The 23,735-nt window shown below is 40.5% G+C and overlaps 1 protein-coding gene across 1 annotated transcript in view; it reads right to left on the bottom strand.

The window, feature by feature from the left end:
• LOC118396460 (metabotropic glutamate receptor 8-like) overlaps positions 1 to 23,735 on the bottom strand; it is a 222,338-nt gene that overhangs the window by 79,466 nt on the left and 119,137 nt on the right. Inside the window, exon 3 of the mRNA XM_035790696.2 lies at positions 15,412 to 15,628. Within this exon, the coding sequence (XP_035646589.1) occupies positions 15,412 to 15,628 (217 nt within the window). The remainder of the gene's footprint in view (positions 1 to 15,411; positions 15,629 to 23,735) is intronic.

The following is a 23,735-nucleotide window of genomic DNA, read 5'->3' as shown; positions in this document are numbered from 1 at the left end:
GAGATTGACATTCATATGATTAGTGTTAGCTCTCTGTGTACATCCAAGTGCCAGCCGTGCTACCCTATTCTGAGCCAATTGCAATTTTCCTTGTGGCACTTGACCACACGACTGAACAGTAGTCCAGGTGCAACAAAACTAGGGCCTGTAGGATCTGCCTTATTGATAGTGCTGTTAAGATGGTAGATCAACACTTTATTATGGACAGACTTTTCCCCATCTTAGCTACTGTTGTATCAATATGTTTTGTCCATGAAAGTTTATAATACATGGTTACTCTGAGCAGTTTAGTCACCTCAAGTTGCTCAATTTCTACATTATATATTACAAGATTCAGTTAAGGTTTAGGGTTTAGTGAATGATTTGTCCCAAATACAATGCTTTTAGTTATAGAAATATTTAGGACAAACTTATTCCTTGCTACATTTTGAAACAAACTGCAGCTCTTTGTTAAGTTTTGCAGTCATTTCAGTCGCTGTAGTAGCTGACGTGTATAGTGTTGAGACATCCGCATACATAGACACACTGGCTTTACTCAATGCCAGTGGCATGTCGTTAGTAAAGATAAAAGTAAGGGGCCTAGAGAGCTGCCCTGGGGAAATCCTGATTCTACCTGGATTATGTTGGAGAGGCTTCCATTAAAGAACACCCTTTGTGTTCTGTTAGACAGGTAACTCTTTTTCCAAAATATAGCAGTGGGTGTAAAGCCATAACATTTGTTTTTCCAGCAGCAGAATGAAAAAAGCTGCACTAAAGTCTAACAAAACAGATCCGACAATCTTTTTATCATCAATTTCTCTCAGCCAATCATCAGTCATTTGTGTAAGTGCTGTGCTTGTTGAATGTCCTCTCTTGTCAATTTGTTTACTGAAAAATAGCATTGTATCTGGTCAAATCCCCTTTTTTCTAAAAGTTTACTCAGGGTTGGTAAAAGGCTGATTGGTCAGCTATTTAATCAGGAAAGGGGGCTTTAATATTTATAGATAGCAGAATAACCATTGCTTCCCTACAGGCCTGGGGGCACACACTTTCTTGTAGGCTTAAATAGAAAAAATGGCAAATAGGAATAGCAACATCGTCCGCTATTATCCTCAGTAAATTTCCATCCAAGTTGTCAGACTCCGGTGGCTTGTCATTGTTGATAGACAATCATTTTTTCACCTCTTCCACAATGCTTGTCTTTCATTATTTGGTCAGATATACTTGGATGGGTAGTGTCAGCGTTTGCCTAAGTTCTCTAAGCTTGCCAATGAAAAAAGCATTAAAGTAGTTGGCAATATGAGTTGGTTTTGTGATGAATGAGCCATCTGATTCAATGGATGGACCTGAGTATGCCTTTTTTCCCAAAATGTCATTTAAGATGCTCCAAAAGCTTTTCACTATCATTCGTTATGTCATTTATCTTAATTTCATAGTGTAGTTTCTTATTCATTTATCTTTATTTCATAGTGTAGTTTCTTATTCTTATTCCATTTAGTCAAATTATTTCACAACTTGCAAAAACATTGCCAATCGGTTGTGCAGCCAGCCTTTTTTGACATTCCTTTTGCCTCATCCCTCTCAACCATACAATTGTGTAATTCCTCATAGTGTAGGCCACCTCTCTCATCTCGTAACGTCTACATGTTCTTGATAATCATGTACAGTATACTGTAATAATAATATGTGATCCCTTTTACAAGGCCATCAGCCTTTTCAGATGGACCTTTTTCTTCATAATTACCCCCTATTTTAAAGGATATCTGCGCTGCCTGCAATGCCATACAGAACCGACTGGTGAATAGACCTTATCAAATAATTGTTTCAGCCGAGGACAACGCTTAAATCTAAGGGGTACAGAACTAGAGATATTAGGCTCGCTCTCCCCACCTTTGACTGTCATGAATTCAATTGACTCAACAAAAAACATTCTGATCATATCTTTTGCTTAACATTTCTCGGGCTCGTCATCAAATCGCCACTGCCAAGACCTCTGGGTAATTGTCCAAGGCAGTGACCATAAAGAATACACACATGGTGGATGTGCCAATGAAACACATAGGAATGTGCTCCCAGCTAATATGAATAAGATTAAGATATGACCAGTGCCTCTCCTTGGCTGGGGATATCCATAGGCTACATAATATTTCCAGCTGTAGCCTATATCCATAGGTAAATCTCCATAAGCCACAGCTGGAAATGTAGTAGCCTTGCATCTAAAGCCAGCAATGTGTCTCTCCTCAAACACACAGCAAATTGGCCGGTGTGGATTTTTCATTTCTAGTGTTGATTCAGGAGTTAAATTCACTCTGTTAGAGAATAACCACAGTGTTGGTGTTTGGGGTTCACGAGTGGCACAGCGGTCTAAGGCACTGCATCTCAGTGATAGAGGCCTGCTACAGACCCAGGTTTGATTCCAGGTTGTATCACAACCAGCCGTGATTGGGAGTCCCATGGGGTGGTGCACAATTGGCCCAGCATCGTTACGGTTTGGCCAGGGTAGGCTGTCATTGTAAATAAGAATTTGTTCTTAACTGACTTGCCTAGAAGGTTAATAAAAAAAGGTTAAATAAAAAAATTATAACCAGAATTATTGTTTTACACCAGGGCTCACCAACCCTGTTCCTTGAGAGCTGACCTCCTGTAGGTTTTCACTTCAACCCCAGTTGTACCAAACCTGATTCAGTGTATCAACCAGCTAACTATTAGAATCAGGTGCACTAGATTAGGGTTAGAGCAAAAATGTACTGGCTCTCATGGAACCGGGTTGGAGAGCCCTGTTTTCACAGTGGCGAGCAAAACACCACACCCATCATTATCATATTTCCCAGCATGTTATGCAGGTTGATTTTTTGAGGGATTTTTTTTATTTTTATACCTGTGTTTTTGCATGTACACTGATTGGTTAATTAATCGTATGCTACACAAAGACAAATAACATACAACTAATACATATCAGTTAGTTCAATTTATTGGCACCCAACACTGAAAAGGTTGTTCCGGGTTAAATGCTTTAAGTAGTCTCCTGTACCCTTCCGAATCCAGGTTGTTGGTGAATAAACTAACTGTTTAATATCTGAACTCTGGCTGTATTCCGAAAGGAATTACACATCACCTAGCCAGCCATCATGTGATTTAGAGGCCTGATGTGGCCTGTAATATGTAAACAAGGATTTTGGTGCAACGGTGCCATTTACTGAGGTGAAACATGAAAGAAGCCAACCACCTAACAAAGCTGTCAAGACTCAAATGGATGTATGAGAAAAAGCAACAACACTGAACACAAATATGAACGCAACATGAAAAGTCTTGGTCTCATGTTTCATGAGCAGAAATAAAAGATCAAAGAAATGTTCCGTACACACAAAAAAGCTTATTTCTCTTAATGTGTTTACACCTGACAGGTGTGGTATATCAACAAGCTGATTAAACAGCGTGATCATTACACAGATGCACCTTGTGCTGGGGACAATAAAAGGCCACTCTAAAATGTGCAGTTTTGTAACACAACACAATGCCATAAATGTCTCAAGTGTTGAGAGTGCATGCAATTGGCATGCTGACTGCAGGAATGTCCACCAGAGAACATTCCTGCAGTCATCATATTGTCGGGAGCTGGAACAACACTTTACATTACACGTACATTACATGTACATTACCCTTTACACGTTGCGTTTCTATTTTTGTTCAGTATAGTTATGGGCAATAATGGAAACCATCAACGTGTCTTCATCTAAGCATGTAAATGACCTTTTCATTCAATTACTTTTGTCATGGCAACAGCAAATAAATAATGAATCTCTATTTATCTTTTGTTCAAGGGAAATATTGCATCTGAAAAAGTGTCAATGGAAAGCACAAGCCCACTCATTTCTTTATTCCCTACGCTTTGAGATGTTGAACTTTGAGGCATGAAACTGAATGCACGAAACCGAATGCTATTCAGTGATATAAAGTAAAGCATTAATAATAGGCCCCTAAAAAGAAGAGTACAAAAGCATAAAGTAACATTCTCAATATGACACCACCATAACCTGCTGCACATTCCTGTTCTAATCAACTTCTGCACATGATGGGCCTACATGTCAGTAAGAAATAGTAGGAACATATCTCCTTTTGCATTTCCCTTCATTTCAGATGCATTCTGGGGAGATTTTAATTTTTGGCACTGAAACCTAGATTTTCATAGGTGTTCAATTTTGGCACTTATACATTTCTAGTATGAATCTTTTGAACATGGTAGAATATGTAAAAAAAAAAAAAAAAAGTGGAACTGCGTTTTAATAGTGCCCTCACATCACTTGTGGAGACAAGAAGGGGAGAACATGAATGATTGTCTGCCTTGCTGTCCAGTGCTTCTGAAGATGGATTTACCAGATATGGTATTAGCCAGTTTTGAATAGATTTGAATAGATGTGATTGATTCAACCGGCATTTGTTGCCAACTAACAATTTGTTGCTGCTCTATCTGACGTGAGAAAATGTCGCAAATGTTGGTTACGGGTAATGACAGTTAATTTAGCGCTTCTACTTTCTGCTTTTTTTAGCAGGTCTTGTAAAAGAACCAGTCCCTTTCAGAGCATATTAATGGCTGCTTATCACATCGGTCAATATGCTAATGATCATCTCGGCTTGATTTACACACTAATAATTACCTCAAGATAAGACAGAAAACTGTTTAAAATAAATGATGAGACAAAATGAAATACACTAGCATAATGGGAGACGATCAAGGTCATTCTACAGACCTGGGTTCAAATACTGTTTCAAACATCTCAATTACTTTCACATACATTTCAAAGTAAGAATTCAGATATTATTTTGATTTGAAAACACTAATTGAATATTGGAATGTATTTGGAAATACAGTGCCTTCGAAAATGATTTTTTAGACATATTCTAAAATGTAAGAACTTTTTTCCCCCTCATGAATATTACACCAAATACCCCATAATGACAAAGCAAAAACAGGTTATTAGGCATTATTGCTAATTTATAAAAAAAAATGTAAAAAGGAAATATCACATTTACATAAATATTCAGATCCTTTACTGTAACGTCGTTCTTCGTTTGTAGAAAGAGAGTCGGACCGAAATGCAGCGTGGTGGTTACTCATGACTTTAATGAAAAAGTGACACATGAAATAACAATACAAATACAAAAATAACAAACGGAAGGTGAAACCTAATTACAGCCTATCTGGTGAAACTACACAGAGACAGGAACAATCACCCACGAAATACACAGTGAAACCCAGGCTACCTAAATACGGTTCCCCATCAGAGACAACAAGAATCACCTGACTCTGATTGAGAACCGCCTCAGGCAGCCAAGCCTATACTAGACACACCCCTAATCAACCACAATCCCAATGCCTACAAAAACCCCAATAAGACAATACAATAACCCCATGTCACACCTTGTCCTGAACAAATAATTAAAGAAAACACAAAATACTAAGACCAAGGCGTGACATTTACTCAGTACTTTGCTGAAGCATCTTTGGCAGCAATTACAGCATCAAGTCTTCTTGGGTATGACGCTACAAGCTTGCCACACCTGTATTTGGGGAGTTTCTCTCATTCTCCCACTCTGCAGATCCTCTCAAGCTCTGTCACGGTGGCTAGTTTTTCCTAGCCACCGTGCTTCTACACCTGCATTGCTTGCTGTTTGGGGTTTTAGGCTGGGTTTCTCTACAGCACTTTGAGATATCAGCTGATGTAAGAAGGGCTATATAAATACATTTGATATGATTTGATTGGTGAAGAGGGCACGCCAAAACCTATTCCCCCTCAGGAGACTGAAAAGATTTGGCATAGGTCCTCAGATCCTCAAAAGGTTTTACAGCTGCACCATCGGGAGTAGCCTGATGGTTGCATCACCGACTGGTATGGCAACTGCTCGGCCTCCGACCGCAAGGCACAACAGAGGGTAGTGCGTACGGCCCAGTACATCACCAGGGCCATGCTTCCTGCAATCCAGGACCTCTACACCAGGCTGTGTCAGAGGAAGGCCCTAAAAATGTTCAAAGACTCCAGCCACCCTGTCATAATCTGTTCTCTCTGCTACCGCACGGGCAAGCGGTACCGGAGCACCAAGTTTAGGTCCAAGAGGCTTCTAAACAGATTCTACCCCCAAGCCATAAGACTCATGAACAGCTAATCAAATAGCTACCCAAAATATTTGCATTGCCCCCCACATTATTATCTATGCATAGCCACTTTAATAATGCTACCTACATGTACATAATTAACTCAATTACCTCGACACTGGTTCCCCCCCACATTGACACATTGACTGTGTACCGGTACCTTCTGTATATAGCCCCGCTATTGTTATTCGCTGCTGCTCTTGAATTATTTGTTATTCTCAAGAATCTCTTACTTTTTCTTAAAACTGCATTGTTGGTTAAGGGCTTGTAAGTAAGCATTTCATGTGTTGTATTTGGTGCATGTGACGAATAAAATTTGATTTGAAATTTTGATTTGATTTTCAAATTTCAAGGACGTATGGGAATCCGTATCACCAACCAACATAGATAAAGCCTCTTTTACAGTGAAAAAAACTTGTCTGCTTCGGCGCTGTCATTTTGGGGTAATACATTTTTTTTAAAAGTCAAATGACAAGACACACACAGCCATTTTGTCACAGATATTATTGTTAGAAAAATAAGGCCTTTCGCGACCACTATAGTAATTTAAAGAAAGACCGTTGACAACCGCTATGGGTTCTGAAAGGGTTTTAAAATGTTAAAAAATATTCTGATTTTTCAGAAGGTGCTACAGGACCCTCAGCACACATACTTCCCACGGCTATGTACACAGAAAGCTTCAAGTGACCTACATGATTCTTCATCGAGTTTTGTTGTTTTTCACTTTTCAGTGCCTTGTTTAGGAGAAGTTCTGAATAAAATGTCACTGTGTGTGTGGTTGGATAAAATCTGCTTTCTATGAAAGATGTGTTGTTTATGAATGAGTGTCTGGGACTACCAGATAGTTTTGTAGTATCAACATTACTGTAAATTGAAGATACTATTTTCCTTTCACATACTCGTCCTCCCCTCAATGTTCCTTATCTCCCGCCGAGACCATCATTGCTTGTGCTATGTATTTTAAACATGGTATTTTCACTCTATTTTAATGACGCTTTACAGTAAAACCAAAAACCATTGAAGCAAAACATCGCCTCCAGAGAGGTATTCTCAGAGTACACTGCCGAAATGAAGAGGGTGCGTTGTCTGGATTACTCCAATTTAACAAATGTACCGTGTTTTTAGTCATTAGTGCACTGTTCCATATGCTCAACATCATCTAGACTAAAAAGCTACTTTCAATTTTTTATCCACTCATTCATGCATTAATTTCATCATCCATTCAGCTATAAACTCAGGTATTCAGCAAACAATAACACAGCCTCAACTGCCGGTACATATAGTATACACAGATAGTCAAGAGGAATGTTGTGTGTGCATAGGGGGAAAAAATCAACTGGTAAATGGCTCTTTGGATGAATAGAATACACATACACATCGATCACAGTGTTTATAGAAGAAGGACACTATCACCTTGAGACCAGAACTGCTCTGTTAACACGTAATGAATGCTGAGTTTAATGTACTTTTGTTTCACCATACAGCATGCGTGGCAAGGGAGTTGATGAATGGCAGCCATCAACAGCATTGAGTCTGGGAATTGAATAACCTTGCTCAAGGGTAATCTCTTGTGGATAGACTACGTAAGCATAAATGGTAAATGATACTAGATTTTAGTTCGGGGTTAAGCAAAATTAGTTCTAGGGAAAGGTTTGGCTCTAAAGAACCTATAAGCCAAAATTAAAAGCTTATAGCAAAAACTTGAAAGAATCAAAAGAAAGATCTAGACAGATTAATACAAATCCCCAGGTGGTCTTCCATCATATAGCTTTCACTTCTCCTGTCTAAATGGATCAGTGCAGATGAGAGAGATGTGACAGAGAGAGGAGGAAAGGATGGAAGCCACTTTAGACTATTTAGATGCACCTGGGACCTACTGAACTCTGATTGACCTCACACTTCTACTACCACAAGTACTACTGCCAACCCCAGGTGGGCAAAGTGTAAGCACAGGTTAGGAGCAGGAGCTAATGGCAAACATACATTTCAAACTTCAAATGTAAACCAGGAGAACATCTATTTAATCTAACCCTAATAGGATTACCAGGCCTTAGACATTTTTATTTAAAGGCATTTTGATATTTTTACATGGGTGTTAGTGATTCTGCAGTTGAAAAATGAATGGTAATTCAAACGAGTTGGTCCTGGGCAAGAGACTAAATTCCATTTTCCATGATATTATGTAAATGGATTCCTAGTCCATGACAATTTATCCATGCCAATGAGGTCAGAAACTCTGTGTCTTGTGAAAGTTTTCCGTCATTTCAACCAGCCTGGCAGCGAGACTCATTTACGGTTACTCGGGTAGCAGTTGGCATCTTTATTTATCCTCTGGGAGGTTATTTTCCCGTGTAATAGTGATGGAGTCGTTGCTGACTTTTAACATGAGGAGATACGCTTTTCCTCCCAGGCCCTCAGGTCTGGAGAGAAGCCTATGGAGTCTAGCAGTTATGTTACAAGTGTAGATAATTGATTCTGAGCCCAATTGATTAGAGACAGCTAGCTCAGCAATGCTAACATGCTCACCTCTCACCATGACCAATAACAGGGGAGGTTATCATGTCTTGGGCGTGTGATCTTTGGCCCTCTGTTACTTTCTCACTCATCATTAGTCACGATTCATTCAGGATTATCCATAATCATGGTAGCATCCACATTAATGTAGAAGTGTTTCGAAACATATTCTATTCTTATTTATGATAAAAGTGACTCCACACAATACATTATTTACCATTGTTTACAAAACAAAACAATCTGAAACACAACTAAAACTAACTGCAAATGCATCCAATAAGTTTGGAGAGTCACAAGCTTGATGTAATCATTGTGTGCTTGGAATATGGGACCAAAAACAACATTTTAGATGTGTCAATGATTTTGACCCCTACCTTTTTGAGGAAAAAAAGTATAACCTGTTAAACAAAATCTCTTTCTCTGAGCCATTGTATTAGTATACTGTAAAATAAAATCATTTCCCCATTTTTTGGAGCATAGCTCAGTATTTTAATGGTTTATTTTATACAGTCATTATTGCTCATCTTTATCAAGGGTGTCAATCATTTCAGGCCCCACTGTGCACGTTACAGCTGATTCGTTTTAATTCAGCAATGACAATATAATGAATACGTGGCCTTATGTCCACACTGGCTGAAAGCTGCAATAATAATTTAATCAGAGGGCTCAGAGAGAACGGAGTTGTACTATGAGAGAGCCCCTAGAAAGAAATACAGCTGTGCACTTACTTGCGATATGGAGAATCAATTACACTGATTATTGCTATTAGGTCTGGGCGATCGCAACCTTCTCCTATGGTGATTATGTACCCATAACACATTGTGGTATACATCGCCTTCAGAAGGTATTCATACCCTTAGACTTATTGATCATTTTGATTAATTTAAAATGGATGAAATGTATGTTTTTCCCACCTATATACAATATTTACCCCATAATGACAAAGTGAAAAGTGAAAACATGTTTTTTAATAACTGTAGCGTATTTATAAAATACAGAAAATATTCCGAACCTGAGTCGATACTTTGTAGAAGCACCTTTTATCATGATTATAGCTTTGAGTTGTCTTCGGTATGTCTGTATCCGCTTTGCACATCTGGATATGGGGATTTTTCCTAATTCTTCCTTGCAGATTCTTCTCAAACTCTGCTAACTTTGCTGTTCAACCCGCTGCTCCCCATCTATCTTCATGTCTTTCCACAGATTTTCAATGGGATTCAAGTCTGGGCATTGGCTGGGCCACTCAACGACTTTCACATTCTTTTTCAAAAGCCATTCCAGCTTTGTTTTGGCTGTAGTATGCTTGGGGTCATTGTACATTTTCGCCCCATCTCTAAGGTCGTTTGCACTCTGAAGCAAGTTCTCATCAAGGATTTGCCTGTATTTAGGCCTCATTCATTGTTCCCTCTATTCCTACCAGTCTCCCAGTATGTGCCACTGAAAGGCATCCCCATAGCACGATGCTGCCACCACCATGCTCCACAGTAGGGATGGTGTTAGACAGGTGATGACCTGTGCCTGGTTTTCTCCCGACATAGCGCTTTTCATTCAGGCTATAGAGTAACATTTTTTGTCTCATCAGACCACATATTCTTTTGCATTATGATCTTAGTCTTTCACGTGCCTTTTTGCGAACTCTAGGTGTGCTGTCATATGCCTTTTTCTCAGGAGTGGCTTCCATCTGGCCACTGTCCAATAAAGCCCAGATTGGTGAAGTGCTGTATACATTTGTTTCTGGCAGGTTCTCACATCTCAGTCAAAGAACCCTGTAGTTATGTCAGAGTGGTCATTGGGTTCTGGGTCACCACCCTGACCAAGGTCCTTCTTGCTCAGAATGATCAGATGGTTAGCTCTAGGCAAATCTGGGTAGCTCCATATTTTTTCAATTTCCCAATGATGGAGACCACTGTGCTCTTGGAAAGTTAACACATAAATTATTTTATATCCTCCCCAGATACACTACATGACCAAAATATGTAGACACCTACTTGTCAAAAATCTCATTCCAAAATCATGGGCATTAATATGGAGTTTGTCCTCCCTTTGCTGCTATAACAGTTAAATAAAGGTTCCCGCACTTCTGGGAAAGCTTTCCACTAGATGTTGGGACATTGCTGCGGGGACTTGCTTCCATTCAGCCACAAAAGCATTAGTAAGGTCGGACACTGATGTTGGGCGATTTGGCCTGGCTCGCAGTCAGTGTTCCAATTCATCCAAAAGTTGTTTGTTGATGTCAGGACTCTGTGCAGGCCAGTCATGTTCTTCCCCGATCTCGACAAACCATATCTGTATGGACCTCGCTTTGTGCATTGGGGTATTGTCATGCTGAAACAGGTAAGGGCTTTTCTCAAATTGTTGCACAAAGTTGGAAACACAGAATCGTCTAGAATGTATGCTGTAGTGCTCAGGCAATGATTCGACTCTCCCGAGGGAGTACGATGGGACGGCGGCCGGGTGCCAGGGGTTCTTACTTCAGATGGACCTATACCTGGTGACCATTCGTCCGGCTCCTTCGGGGGGTGAGAGCGTGAACGCCCTCGTCTCCTGCCTCTCAGGTAAAGCCCTGGAGTGGTTCAACGCGGTATGGAACGATCCTGACTCGGCGAGGGACGTAAGATTTCCCTTCACTGGAACTAAGGGGCCTAGCCCGAACCATGAAAAACAGCCCCAGACAATTATTCCTCCTCCACCAAAATTGCAGTGGGCAATATGCATTTTGTCAGGGAGCGCTCTCCTGGCATCCGACAAACCTAAATTCATCGGACTGCCAGATGGTTAAGCGTGAGTCCAATGGCGGTGAGCCTCACATCACTCCAGTCGACGATTGGCATTGCACATTGTGATTTTATGTTTGTGTGCAACTGCTCGGCCATGGAAACCCATTTCATGAAGCTCCAAACAAACAGTTCTTGTGCTGACGTTGCTTCCAGAGGCAGTTTGGAACTCGGTAGTGAGTGTTGCAACAGAGGACAGATGATTTTTATGCGCTATGTGCTTCAGCATCCAGCGGCCCCGTTCTGTGAGCTTGTGTGGCCTACCACTCGTGGCTGAGCCGTTGTTACTCCTAGACGTTTCCACTTTACAATAACAGCACTTACTCTTGACTGGGGCAGCTCTATCAGGGCAGAAATCGAACAAACTGATTCGTTGGAAAGGTGGCATTCTATGACGGTGCCACGTTGAATGTCACTGAGCTCTTCGGTAAGGCTATTCTACAGCCACTGTTTGTCTATGGAGATTCTGTGGCTGTGTGCTCGGTTTTATACACCTGTCAGAAACGGGTGTGGCTGAAATAGCCTAATCCACTAATTTGAGGGGATATCCATATACTTTTGGATATATAGTGTACATGCCTCGACACAATACTATCTCAGAGATCTATGGATAGTTCTTTGGACTTCGTGTTATTGTTTCTGCTCTGAATTGACCACAGGTGGACTCCAATCAAGTTGTAGCAACATCTCAAGGATGATCAAAGGAAATTGGATGCACCTGAGCTCCATTTGAAGTGTCATAGCAATGGGGTGTGAATACTTATGTACATTTGATATTTATGTATTTTGTTTTCAATATATTTGCAAACATTTAAAAAAAAAAAAGTTTTTACTTTGACATTGTGAGGGTGTTGTGTATAGATGGGCTCCCCAAAAAATTTATGTAATCCATTTTTAATTCAGGCTGTAACACAAAACATTTTGAATAAGTCAAGGGTTATGACTATGAATACACACTGTGAAGGCATAGTATAGCCCACTATTTCCCCCCCCCCCCTCACTAAATATGGTTGTAATAAACAAAGTGTTTTCTGTTTTCTGCCTAGACATTTAGCTCTAACTTTGAAAATGTTTAAGGTAGAAAATATTATGACCCCATCACTGAAAGCTAAGATTGTCAGGAACAAATATGTGTCCTTCAAAACCCTTAGAACGGAGTGGACAGGACCAGGCAGTAAATCAGACTGGTGGAAAAAGAACATCAACAATGAGGATATTTTTTTCGACACAGAATATCATACACAATTACTGCCTGATGTTTTCATTCATGTTTTCTAATACTTTTCTGATACATATTATTACAACATTATTACAAATCAGTCAAATGTTTTGTTTGTTGCTGAACTGCCATAGCTCCAATTAACATTGGTCATTGATTGCACCCCTTTTTTACATGTTGGGATCGCCACATTTTTTTTACATCAAAATGGGGCCATCGGCCAAAAAATGTTTGATAACCACTGCTGTAGTTAGTTAGGTTATACATCACAGGACGGGTAGAATTGCAGTCTACTATATTCAGAACTGAATAATAATGTCTTTATTAGCCTCAAAAAAATAGTAAACAGATAACATTGTCTCTCTTAAAGCTGTGATTGAGAATAGCGCTTAGGCAACTTCAGGACAACACATTTTTAGGCTAGAATATTTGAGAAATAAGATACTGTTCATAACTTTAACTTGGCTTAAAGCTAATATGATATTTATTGAAATAGGCTATAGCAAATAGGAATAGGTAAATGACTCTGAATGTCACTTGTGTGCTGCCCTGCTGTACGCTGCAAGACTCTGGACTCTGGTCTTTGCTGCATGGCACCAGTCAAGTTCAAATATGCTAAACCTTCGTCGACCACATCACATTGTCGCCAGCCTCGATGGCTGTCAATCATCGTCGATAGACAATGCTATCATATCACCCAACCTTAATTGCTATGTTCATTTATCAACAAAATACGTATTTCACAGACCACTTTGAAATGTTACACACCCCTCCCTCGCTGCTTGCTAAGCGAGTACCACTTCCTCCCGATTAGTTCCATACCTGGCTCAACCTTGGGACCTCTGCCACACGTGACCACCCTCCTCAAGCGTCTTAGCCAATCGGACCACCTCAAAAAGCTAGCTAATGGGATGACACAAGCTGGACACTTAAGGCTGCGGAGTAAGTATCAGACATCCCCCTGTGATACACATGCTTAATTGATCATCTGTGACGGTAATTCTGGGCAGCAGTTGTCTCGTTAAAATTGTGGAGTCATCAACTATTCTAGTGCATAATGTAACAACGTTTTAAACATTTCTAGCTGTAAATATGTTTGGATGGGTGAATGTGGAAGGAAGGGGCTAAACACTTACCATAGCAGTCTTTCTAAGCAAATATTCCAAACATCACTGTGCCTTTCACATTAAACAACCGTCTTTGTGTAGCCTATTTTATTTGTCTTGCCAACGTAGAGGTGCAAACGATGTGGCACAGAAGGGGAGTCACAAGATTCTTCACTTGATCGTGAGGATTCCCGATACCACTCTGTCTTACGGAAACAATGATGTGATGTGATTAGATTGTCAGAGTAGCTAGAATGAGCTGTGGCTCCAAAACTTTTTCAGTCAGACTTCACGCTTGCCATAAAGAGCTGAAATATCTAGCTAATATGTTTTGAATTAAATAACATGAACTTCTGATCTGTAATGATTTGACACTTCGGCAAGTACAAAAGCATATTACCAGTAGTCCTGCTCAAGTCTACACATTCAGGGTGATGTGATCATCTCACTGGCTTCTTCTCTGGCGAGCTCTCATTGCCTCTTTCCATTCTCAAAACATGTCTTTGCACATCTCACACTACAAGAGCACTGCAGATTTTGTGCCAATAAAATCAAACATGTTTGAAAATTTCTGGATGTCTAGGACGTCTCAAAGATGGCATAGGTAGACCTCCGTGCGCCTGAGTAGGCAACGACGTGGGGATTTTGACGCCGATCTCTGTCTGGGACAGCTAAATCGGTGCCGAAATCATGTGGTGTACATAAGACAGCGAGAAGAAATCAAATCAAATCAAATCAAATGTATTTATATAGCCCTTCGTACATCAGCTGATATCTCAAAGTGCTGTACAGAAACCCAGCCTAAAACCCCAAACAGCAAACAATGCAGGTGTAAAAGCACGAAATGAAATGATCTTAGTGTTTTTTTGTCTTAGACCTTCCTGAATTCTGGCATACAACGACTTGACACGTGACCTTTCAAGGTGTCCCCTGCTGTTGAAACACTCTAATTTTCTTGCCTGACAGACACGCACCTCAATGTGAGTGTGTTGTTGACGAAACATGTTTTACGAGCCTGAGTTACAATACTCTATACCTCTGTTCATTTTTCTCATCGTGAATTTGATAAAAATTTGAATTAATTCTGTGTTTTCTTGGCCTGATGTTTTTGATAGCCGTGTATTACTCTGTCGGACAAATTGAGAATTTCTTGTCAAGAAGAGACACACAGAAGCCTCACTAGATTAGCTAGCCTAGCTAGCCTGTAGCCTCAAATGGAGGATGCTAACAAACGTTTTCAACGCTGCAGGTGCTGTGTTTATTTTGCTTAATTCCAGGAAAATGTGGACCACCCCGACTTTCAATATAGAAACTGTTTGCTTGCAGAGGACTACAGGGGTGAAGTGGCTACTCTTAGCAAATAAGTAGCAAACTTACACAAGCTACTGGGGAATCCACATCCGCCTAGTTTAGGTATTGTAGGATGTAGGATGATCCCTGCCCTATACTAACCGATCTTTTATTCTTCGGGACGCCTACCCGAAGAATAAAAGCCTTGCTGTGTATTAGGAGAGAAACACACTTTTGGATTCAATCACATTTCTTTAAACTCCATCATGGCGTCACAAAGACAGCTCACATTCAGTAGCCATAATCTATAAAAAGTTTCAATAAAAACCTCATTGAGCAGCCATTTTGTGCCAGTAAAAAGAGCCCCATCCCACTTACCAGACTCTCTGGAGATCTGGACGAAAGCCTCCACGCCACTTTCACCATAATTCCCCTCCGAGGCCAGGGTCGACACATAGTTCCAGCCCATCGCTGTTACGATGTCCAGCATGGCCTGAGCTTGGTAGGAGTCCGGTGGCACCACACGGGAGAAGAAATCGTAGCGTGTGTTGTCACTCAGCTCGGGCGCTGTGGATGCATAGCTGATCTGAGGGATCTGTGCAGACAAGGAAGACATAGTGTAAGTATTTATTGAAAAAATAGTAATTTATCAATTCCACAATGGAAACTACTCCCCAGATATCTACTATATGTTACACATGAGAATAGCAATGGAAAGACAAATCCCTGCGACGTCGTCAGAACTTTAGCCCGGACCGGACACACGTCTTAAAACTTAATTTCATCCTGTTTAAGGAGCACATTCACCCCAAAAGAACTTCAAAACCAAAGGGAACCACAATTTCACATTTCTCAGCTGGACACAGCGTCATGGAGAAGAGAGGGGAAACTGTAAGGTGGAATTAGACAGACAGACGGACAGTCGGACAGATAGGGAGAACTGGCATAGCCAGGGAAGGTTGGAGAGTGATTGAAGGACTGATTGATTTCACTTCAGTCAAAGGCCAGGGTGCGCGGGCAGGCCCTACAGGCTAGACCCATTGGCATTCAAAGAGAGGGGGAATGGAAGGAAGAAAGACAGACAGGCAAAGGCCTGCCAGCAATACAAATGCCACTCATTGGCTGGCAGCTTGAGCCGATCTCAGCTCATTCACAGACTGCAACAAATTAAACCGGCTGTAAATACAAATGCATATGGTGGCTTTGACATGATTGAAATCACCTGTAAAATGCCAATGTTCTGTCAGTCCCAGAAGGTTAACCCTTGAACTGGGATTTCAGAGCCATAGGATAACAATAGCTAAATGAATACCAGAGGCAATAAGTGATTTACTCTCAACATTAATGAACTTATGCCATTAAGTGATTAAGATCTGGGTTGAAACAAATACAATTTGTATTGTCTTTTGTCCTTATATGAACAACTTAATTTCCAGGGACCAAAGAGCCTGCTTGTGGTTGTCCTTATCTTTCCATTAGCACATAATTGAAAAAGAGGGACGTTTGTAACCCCTAAAGTTAATATATAGCTTTAATTTATCAGTTAATGAGAGACTCAACCAGAATATACTGTGGCTTCAAAGAACTAGCTCTGTCCGTACACTCTAAAAAATGTTGGGTCGTTCGGATGACCCAAATGTTGGGATGCAGGCATTGGTTCACTTAGTTGGGTTGTTATTTTTAAAAAGAGAAGGTTGGGTTGTTGATGCTGGGTTACTGATGCTGGGTTATTGAGCTATGACCCAGTCGGTCGGATCAGAAGACTAGAGAGGCGTGGCTTATTAGGGATGTGGCTTTCAGATAGTTATTTTTGGCCACTCGTGAGATTATATGTAATTCCAGTTAATCTGTCCTGTTGTATTGTTATCACATGTTAAGTTTGAACACTTACATTTTTATAGCTATAATGACAATCCAAATGTATTAGGAGCCTATGCAAAACCCAACGTTGAGATAGTTACTACAATATGTAAATATTATCATTATTATTATTATATTAGAATATGTCATGTGCAAAAAAAAATTACGAAAGAAAGTTACAGACACACATATATCAGACCCCCAAGACCATTCATTTCTATCGGCCACAAAATAATCTGAAATACAACCAAAACAAACAGCAAATGCATCCAACAAAGTCACAAGCTTGATGTAGTCATTGCGTACTATGACTATGGGAACAAATACTGCATGTTTTTATGACATTAATGCACATATAAGTGAATAAGTCCCAAAAAATGTGCTCCCCTAAAATGGGGGAACTATGTACAAAAGGTATTGTAATTTCTAAATGGTTCACCCGATATGGATGGAAATACCCTCAAATTAAAGGCGACAGTGCCCTTTAACCCGTTAGTCATTGTTTGATTTCAAATCCAAATGCTTCATTGTCCCAATAATTAAGGAGGGCACTGTAGCTGCTCTACTAGTACCAAAATGTGTTAGCAAATGTAATTAAAAGTTGAACCTATTCATCTATGGCAAGGATACTTACAGTGCCTTCAGAAAGTATTCACAACCCTTGACTTTTTCTTATAAATTAATTAAAAATGAAAATCTGAAATGTCTTGAGTCAATAAGTGTTCAACCCCTTTGTTATGGCAAGCCTAAATACGTTCAGGAGTATAAATGTGCTTAAGTCACATAATAAATAGCATGGATTCACTCTGCTTGCAATAATAGTTTATAACATGATTTTAGAATGACTACTTCATCTCTGTACCCCACACATACAATCATCTTTAGGGCCCCTCAGTCGAGCTGTGAATTTCAAACACAGATTCAACCACGTAACCACGGAGGTTTTCCAATGCCTCGCCAAGAAGGGCACCTATTGGTAGATGGGTAAAAGTAAAGAAAGCAAACATTGAATATCCCTTTGAACATGGTGAAGTTATTAATTACACTTTGGATGTTGTATCAATACACCCTGTCACTACAAAGCCTCAAATGTTGTGCACAAATCTGTTTACATCCCTATTATTGAGCATTTCTCATTTTCCAAAAGAATCCATCCACCTGACAGGTGTGGCATATCACAAAGTTGATTAAACAGCATGATCATTACACAGGTGCACCTTGTGCTGGGGACAATACAAGGCCACTTCAAAATTTACAGTTTAGACACACAACACAAAGCAACACATTTCTCAAGTTCTGAGGGAGCGTGCAATTGGTATGCTGACTGCAGGAATGTCCACCATTGCTGTTGCCAAATAATTACATTTGAATTTCTCTACTATAAGCCGTTTTAGAGAATTTAGCAGTACGGTCAACCAGTCTCGCAAATGCAGACCACATGTAAACATGCCGGCCCAGGACCTTCACATCCTGCTTCTTCAACTGCGGGATCGTCTGAATCTAGCCACCTGGACAGCTGATGAAACTGTTGGTTTGCACAACCGAATAATTTCTGCAAAGTCAGAAACCTTCTCAGGGAAGCTCATCTGCGTGCTTGTCTTTCTCAGCAGGTTCTTTGACCTGACTGTAGTTCGGCATCATAACCAAATTCAGTGCTCACCAGCACGCTGGAGAAGTGGGCTCTTCACAGATAAATCACCGTTTTAACTATACTGGGCAGATGGCAGAGAGCGTGTATGGCGTCGTGTGGGTGAGTGGTTTGCTGATGTCAATGTTGTGAACAGAGTACCCCATGTTGGGTGGTGGGTTAATGGTACGGGACATTGCTATGGACAACAAACACAATTTGATTTTATCGATGGCAATTATAATTGACAGATATACCGTGACGAGATCCTGAGGCCCATTGTCGTGCCATTCATCCACTGCCATCACCTCATATTTCAGCATGATAATGGATAGCCCTATGTCGCAAGGATCTGTACGCAACCCCTGGAAGCGGAAAATGTCCCAGTTCTTCCATGGCCTTCATACTCACCAGACATTCCTGTGCTGTTCGTAACTAGCCTGGTAGGTTGACTGACAACCTGAACCAGGTTGCAGGCACTGGTTACAGTTTGAATATTTTTTATTGAGTGGGCAGTGTGATGAAAGCCAGTCAATATTTAAATCACCCACAAAATATACTTCTCTGTTGATATCACATAAAATATCAAGCATTTAACACATATTCTCCAGATATTGACTGTTAGCACTTGGTGGTCTATAGCAGTTCCCCACAAGAATGGGCTTTAGGTGAGGCAGATGAACCTGTAGCCATATTACTTCAACAGTATTTAACATGAGATGTTTACAGAAATGTGGTTCTGAATATAAACCGCCCTCGTTGGAATTACTGCTTTTTTTCGGTAGACTTCATAACCATATATTGCTACCACTGTATCATCAAAGGTATTATCAGAGTGAGCTTCAGAGATAAATGTAATCTGTTACAACTAAGTTATTGACTTCTCAAGCATTATTTCCTAGGCTACATATGTTAATACGGGCTATTTTTTTAGCATATTTTTAATGCTTTACTGGGAAGCTAATCAGAAGTAGACTTGCTCATGTTATTTATATTGGAGCTGATAATGCACATTGAGCTGCACACTGTGGACTTCCTACTAGGGCACACCGCCCCAGTGCTAACAGTGTAACCCTGGTTTATAGGCAGATGATTACTGCAAACAATAGCTGTAGGATCGAAAGAGGTATTCAAGACAGTTAGGGGGACATACATTACATTGTGTCTGCCAACGCCCCTGGGATAATGTACATTATATGCAGCAGGTCTGTGCCAAAACAATTCAAGCTTCTACTTTTAAAAATTCACCTTTCCAGAAATGTCTCTCACCATTGTCGCTTGTTATTGACCGCCCTCAGCCCCCAGCTGTGCCCTGAACACCATATGTGAACTGATTGCCCCCCATCTATCTTCAGAGTTCGTACAGTTAGGTGACCGAAACTGGGATATGCTTTACACCCCGGCCGTCCTACAATCTAAGCTAGATAACTTCAATCTCACACAAATTATCAAGGAACCTACACCAGGTACAACCCTAAATCTGTAACCATGGGCACCCTCATAGGTATCATCCTGACCAACCTGCCCTCTAAATACACCTCTGCTGTCTTCAACCAGGATCTCAGCGATCACTGCCTCATTGCCTGCATCCGTAATGGGTCCACGGTCAAACGACCACCCCTCATCACTGTCAAACGCTCCCTTAACCACTTCAGCGAGCAGGCCTTTCAAATCGACCCGGCCAGGGTATCCTGGAAGGATATTGTCCTCATCCCGTCAGTAGAGGATGCCTGGTTGCTCTTTAAAAGTGCTTTCTTCACCATCTTAAATGCACATGCCCCATTCAAAAAATGTACAACTAAGGACAGATATAGCCCTTGGTTCACCCCAGACTTGACTGCCCTTGACAAGCACAAAATACATCCTGTGGTGTACTGCATTAGCATCGAATAGCCCCAGTGATATGCAACTTTTCAGGGAAGTCAGGAACCAATTTACACAGTCAGTTAGGAAAGCTAAGGCTAGCTTTTTCAAGCAGAAATTTGCATCCTGTAGCACTAATTCCAAAAAGTTTTGGGACACTGTAAAGTCCATAGAGAATAAGAGCACCTCCTCCCAGCTGCCCACTGCACTGAGGCTAGGAAACACTGTCACCACCGATACATCTTTGATAATCGATCATTTCAATAAGCATTGGTTTTAACAACATGTACTTTTTAACTAATTTAAATGTAAACATTGAAATGCTGTGTTTTATGCTTTTATGCTTTTTTATTTTATCTTTATTTAACTAGGCAAGTCAGTTAAGAACAAATTCTTATTTTCAATGATGGCCTAGGAACAGTGGGTTAACTGCCTGTTCAGGAGCAGAACGACAGATTTGTACCATGTCAGCTCAGGGATTTGAAAATGCAACCTTTCGGTTACTAGTCCAACGCTCTAACCACTAGGCTACCCTGCCGTTATGCTGTTTTTATGTGTATAAAATGATGTGCAAAAATACATGAGCTGTTTTAAAGAAATGTAACAATAAAACTTTTTTTTTTATTAAATAATAATAAATAAATACAATCAACCAAGGGCCCCCTGATCTCCCCGTGTCTGCCAGCAGGGGAGGACCTAATGCCCCAGCTCGTGCTGTACGGGGTGGGCCGAAGGCATATTCCACCGAAGGCCTTCACAAAGCTCTGGCCCACCCTCACGTGTCTGAAGGAAGCACTGTGGTCCTCCCGCAATCTGCTGGTAGTGAAATGAGTAGAGACCACCCCCCAGGCAGTGGCCATGGTAGCCACGGAAGCCCTGGGGTGGTACAGAAGAAAGGGGGCCTCGACCCCAGGCGAAGGGTTCCCCACAACACCCAAGGTCCCGGCGGCCATGGACTGACAGCGCCGCGGCGCCTAGGGGAGGGATCTCTTATGGGCCCCGACGGACCGGATGGAAATTGATTCGGAGGAGCAGGAGGAGGCGAGTTTGATAAGGACTCACCCCGTTCCTGTACAAAGGACCAAAGTGACTTTTTAACATGTTTTTCATGTCTTAAAAATGTTTTACTTTTGTTAAATCATTTATACACATGTTAAATGGCTTTTACAGAATTGGATGTTTTACATAAAAAAGTACTTTTATTTATGGTTGTTTTTATTGGTTTTAACAACATGTACTTTTTAACAAACTTAATTGTAATATTCAAATGCTGTGCATTATGCTTTTATGCCGTTTTTATGTGTATAAAAGGATGTGCAAAAATATATGAGCTGTTTTAAAGGAAATGCAACAATAAAACTTTTCCAAAATAAAAAACGTCTTCCATATTTAACCCAACACCTCTGAATCAGAAAGGTGTCGGGGGCTCTGTAATTGAAGTCACCGTGGACTTCAGTCGGTGCCCACCTCATTTTAGGTAGTTTGATAAATCCTTCAGCATGGCAGTCATTCTGGTTGCAGGTTGTGGGTGATTATCCTCACTCTGGCTGGATTCTGATAGGAATTAGTAGCCACTTCACAAACCAGCATATTATGATTTGCAGGTCTGATGTGGCCCATCATCCAGGATTTTCAGCTCACACTGTTGAGGATAACTGGGCCATAATATTATATATGTTCATAAAGGGTTTATTTTTAATTGAAGCACATTCACTTAGGCAGTCTCTTGGTGAAGGCTTCAAGAATGTATATATATTTTTTAATGCAACAACCATCTCTCTCACTAACAAACTCAGTCATGTGTGGGCATCTCTCACATTCGCTCAAAAGGCATGCTGGGAAATATGCAAACACAGCACAACACCCCCAGTGTTTAGTCTTTAAAACCTAAACAATGTGTGCTGAATAAACATTTTCATGTGTTTAAAATGTCTTATGGCGATTAAATATTTTCTAGTGTTTACAATCTAAACACCGTGATGCATTTTCATTGACATTTTAAATGCCTTGATGCGTTTTAAGAGGGTTTAGTTACTGTACAGTATGTGTTTAGATCCTGAACACCTGTTTTTACAGTGTATTTAGAAGCTCATTTAAAGCCATAATTTGTAGGCTAAACATAAGGCCTGCACTGGATGTAACACTCATGCTTTGCAAGACAGAACAAATGTGTTTCGGTTTCCAGTTTACGCACTCTAATGAAAATGTCGTGTCAGCATTGACCACCACCTGCTTCACTAAAATTAATCACTGGTTAATCATTACGTCGTGACAGGTTGCATGTAATTTCTATTTTCCTAATGGTTGTCAATTTCATCAGCATCACACTGCCATACTAGGCGTAAGTCTACATTTCTCCTTTAAACTCTCCCACCAATGTATTTAATACATTGTGTTTTTCCATTATCCTACACAGACAATTACAGTTATTTTTGATATTTTGCATGGAGTTTTTAAAGCAGTACATAGCTGTGCCAGCGAATTTCACTGTGCAAGAAACAAATAACAGATGTTGGAATGACAGGGGCTGTTATGATATTTTCATCTCAAAACACACCAACGCCTTCATTTTGATCATCATCATCATCATTATATTTTAGAGTCATAGTACAACAGCAGCAAGCTCGTCATAAGTCTCAGACCTCTTGGCAAAATGCCCAAAACAATGATGTTTAGAGTACTTCCAGTGGATATGTGTTTTTTTGTTAATTACTGTTTTATTTTGTAATACATATATACTGTTTTATTATTTAATTAATGGAATATGTTTTAAATACCCATAAAAGTGTGGTTAATTTGAGTACATTTTACTGTTTCAAAAACAAGCTGTTCAGTCCCAACTCGGCTTCAAGCAGCAGTTCTGGGCATTCAGCCTGCCACCCAGTGCTTGGATTGCATTGTCGGTTATTATTACATTGCCTGCTAACGGGTGGGACTGCATCAATGAGATTGCAGGATTTCATCACATGATTTTAACAGCACGAAGTAAATGGAAGCTAAAATGAGCACCCAGGTCTTCTGCAAATGCTCTTTCGGGTACTAAACAGATTGTGCTAAAGAGCAAATTGTAAGGAACCTGTAAATAAACAATCATGACCGTCATTGGGAGACTGGGTCCTGATAAACTGGATATCCATATCCATCGACAGTCGAAGGACAGACGGATACACTAGCCAGAACCTTCTAGAGGATCTGGTAGGACAAAAGAATGGCTCTATGCTCAATTCGCCACACTGTTTTTTGTTTCCCCTGAATTTCATCAGATGCTAGCTAGTGGGTAAGCTAGCCACCGGTAGCTTGCTAGCTCACATAAAAATGTCAAGTTTAACTAAAGTTAACTGGCAAGCTTATC

The sequence above is a fragment of the Oncorhynchus keta genome, chromosome 17, assembly GCF_023373465.1.
Source record: "Oncorhynchus keta strain PuntledgeMale-10-30-2019 chromosome 17, Oket_V2, whole genome shotgun sequence".
In the NCBI taxonomy this organism is placed as follows: Eukaryota; Metazoa; Chordata; class Actinopteri; order Salmoniformes; family Salmonidae; genus Oncorhynchus; species Oncorhynchus keta.
Note: the sequence above shows the minus strand (reverse complement) of the source record. Positions and strands in the feature narration are given on the sequence as shown.